At 56.6% G+C, this 2149-nt stretch overlaps 1 protein-coding gene across 1 annotated transcript; it reads left to right on the forward strand.

Annotated features, from left to right (window-relative positions):
• Positions 1-904: 904 nt before the first annotated feature.
• Positions 905-1390, forward strand: LOC126471312 (uncharacterized). Its single transcript, XM_050099433.1, has one exon. It carries the CDS (start codon positions 905-907, stop codon positions 1388-1390), a length of 486 nt encoding a protein of 161 aa, XP_049955390.1.
• The last annotated feature ends 759 nt before the right edge of the window (positions 1391-2149 follow it).

The following is a 2149-nucleotide window of genomic DNA, read 5'->3' on the forward strand; positions in this document are numbered from 1 at the left end:
CGCGACGTGAACGAACGGACTGCAGCTGCATCTCCGAGACATGGCAGCAAGAAGAGGAGATGCCGACGCCGTAACTACCGTCCCACTCCCAACCTTCCGCCGCAAAACTCCTGTCCTCCACCAAACTCGACCAACCCTCCTGTACCCTCCGTACAGGGCGCAACCGAGGCAGCTCCGCCCTCCCCTGCCCCAGCCGACGCTCGGCTAACGGAGAGGCAGCGGTGCTGGCTGGCGGCCCTGGAGAGCGTCCACGACCAGCCGTGGGACGCATTCGTCGCTGTCGTGTGTGTGTGTGTGTGTGTGTGTGTGTGTGTGTGTGTGTGTGTGTGTGACTGGCGGTCAACGGCTCGATGAAACCATTCCGAGGTATTCACCGTCAGTCACACTCGGTGATGGTACTAACAAATTTCTCATCTATCCTATCTTCTTTTTATATTCTTCTTAAAAACAACAAAATTTTATTTATATTTCAACCTCAAATTATTGTTATTTTGAATCATTCTTTGTAAATTTTGTAGATAAAACAAAATGAAAGAAAACTGTAAAAAGATGAAAAACGAAAATTGTAAGATGTACGACCTGTTTTAAACATCAGGTAACAGGTCTATAATTTGGCAATAAATAAATAAATAATGTCGTCGAGGACTTCATCTCCGAGATCGCCGAGACGAAGCCACAACGCCAGGCAGCCGGAGATCGACAGGATGGGCCACCAGCAGCAGCGCACCGCGGCCAGGGCCGCGCCGACGCTGCTGCCAATCCCCCTCCCCCTGCCCCTACACGCGGCCGCGGTGGGCAGCGCGGTGGACGTGGCGCACGGCGCGCGGCGGCCGCCGAGCGTCGGTACGACGCGAATGCAGCGTCTGAGATTCAGAAGCTGTACCGCGCGGACCGGCGCAAGGCGATGCAGCGCGTCCTTGGCGAGACGTCGCCGTACTGCCAAATCGATGGCAACGTGCTCACGGAGCACTTCAAGAAAGTATATGCTAAATCTGACTTTTCTGTTTCAGATGCACCAGCTGCTGTCCCGGACTTTGCCGCCACCACGCCTCCTGATGTCAGCGATGAGGTCCTGCCGCCGATCACCCCCTCAGAGGTGCAACAGCGGCTCCAGAAGGCGAGCAATACTGCTCCTGGGTCAGACGGAGTCACCTACTCGGACTTGCGACGTGAGGATCCTGGCTGCCACGTGCTAGCTAAGATCTTCTCGCGCTGCTGGAATGAGCGGAAGACTCAGGTGCAGTGGAAAATATCCACTACCGTCCTCATCCACAAGAAAGGGGACGTCTCGGACGTGACAAACTGGCGGCCTTTAGCATTGAGCTCTACCATCTCTAAGCTCTTTGCTGCAATCGTTGCGGACCGCACTTCTCTCTGGGCAGAGCGTTAGAACCTGCTCTCCCCAGAACAGAAGGGCTTCCGCACGTTTGAAGGCTGCTACGAGCACAACTTCATTGTGCAGACGGCAATTGATGATGCAAGGCGCAGGGGAGGCCAAGCATGCTTTGCTTGGCTTGATCTGGCGAATGCCTTCGGTTCAGTGCCTCACGCTCACCTCCTTGGAGTACTGAGCAGGATGGGACTGCCAGAGCAATTGCATCAGCTAATTGCCGATATGTACAATGGTTGCTCCACCCGCGTCCGTACATCTGACGGACTAACGGAGGAGATAGAGATCCAGGCGGGGGTCAAGCAGGGCTGTCCACTGTCGCCCATCGGCTTTAACCTCGCGCTCGAGCCGGTACTTCGCGCCGCAACCTCGCTCAGAAATGAGTGTGGTATTCCGCTTAGCGGCGTCAGTGTGAGTGCACTGGCGTATGCGGACGATATCGTGCTTCTGGCGCGGGATTCAGAGGCGATGCAGACGCTCCTCAATGTTGTGGGTGAGGCGGCGACGTGGGCCGGGCTTACCTTCAAGCCGTCGAAGTGTGCCACGCTTCACATCCGCCGTCGGCAGAGACTAGGCTCGGTATTCGCCCTGCAAGGGGGAGAACCAGCCGTGCTCGGTGCGGGTGACGCCTACCTCCATCTTGGCGTTCCCACCGGGTACAAAGTCTCGCAGACGCCAACGGATGCGATCGCGGCAATTCGACGTGACTTGCAGCACCTGGACGCTTCCCTGCTGGCTCCCTGGCAGAAGATTGACGCT

This window comes from Schistocerca serialis, chromosome 3, assembly GCF_023864345.2.
Source record: "Schistocerca serialis cubense isolate TAMUIC-IGC-003099 chromosome 3, iqSchSeri2.2, whole genome shotgun sequence".
In the NCBI taxonomy this organism is placed as follows: Eukaryota; Metazoa; Arthropoda; class Insecta; order Orthoptera; family Acrididae; genus Schistocerca; species Schistocerca serialis.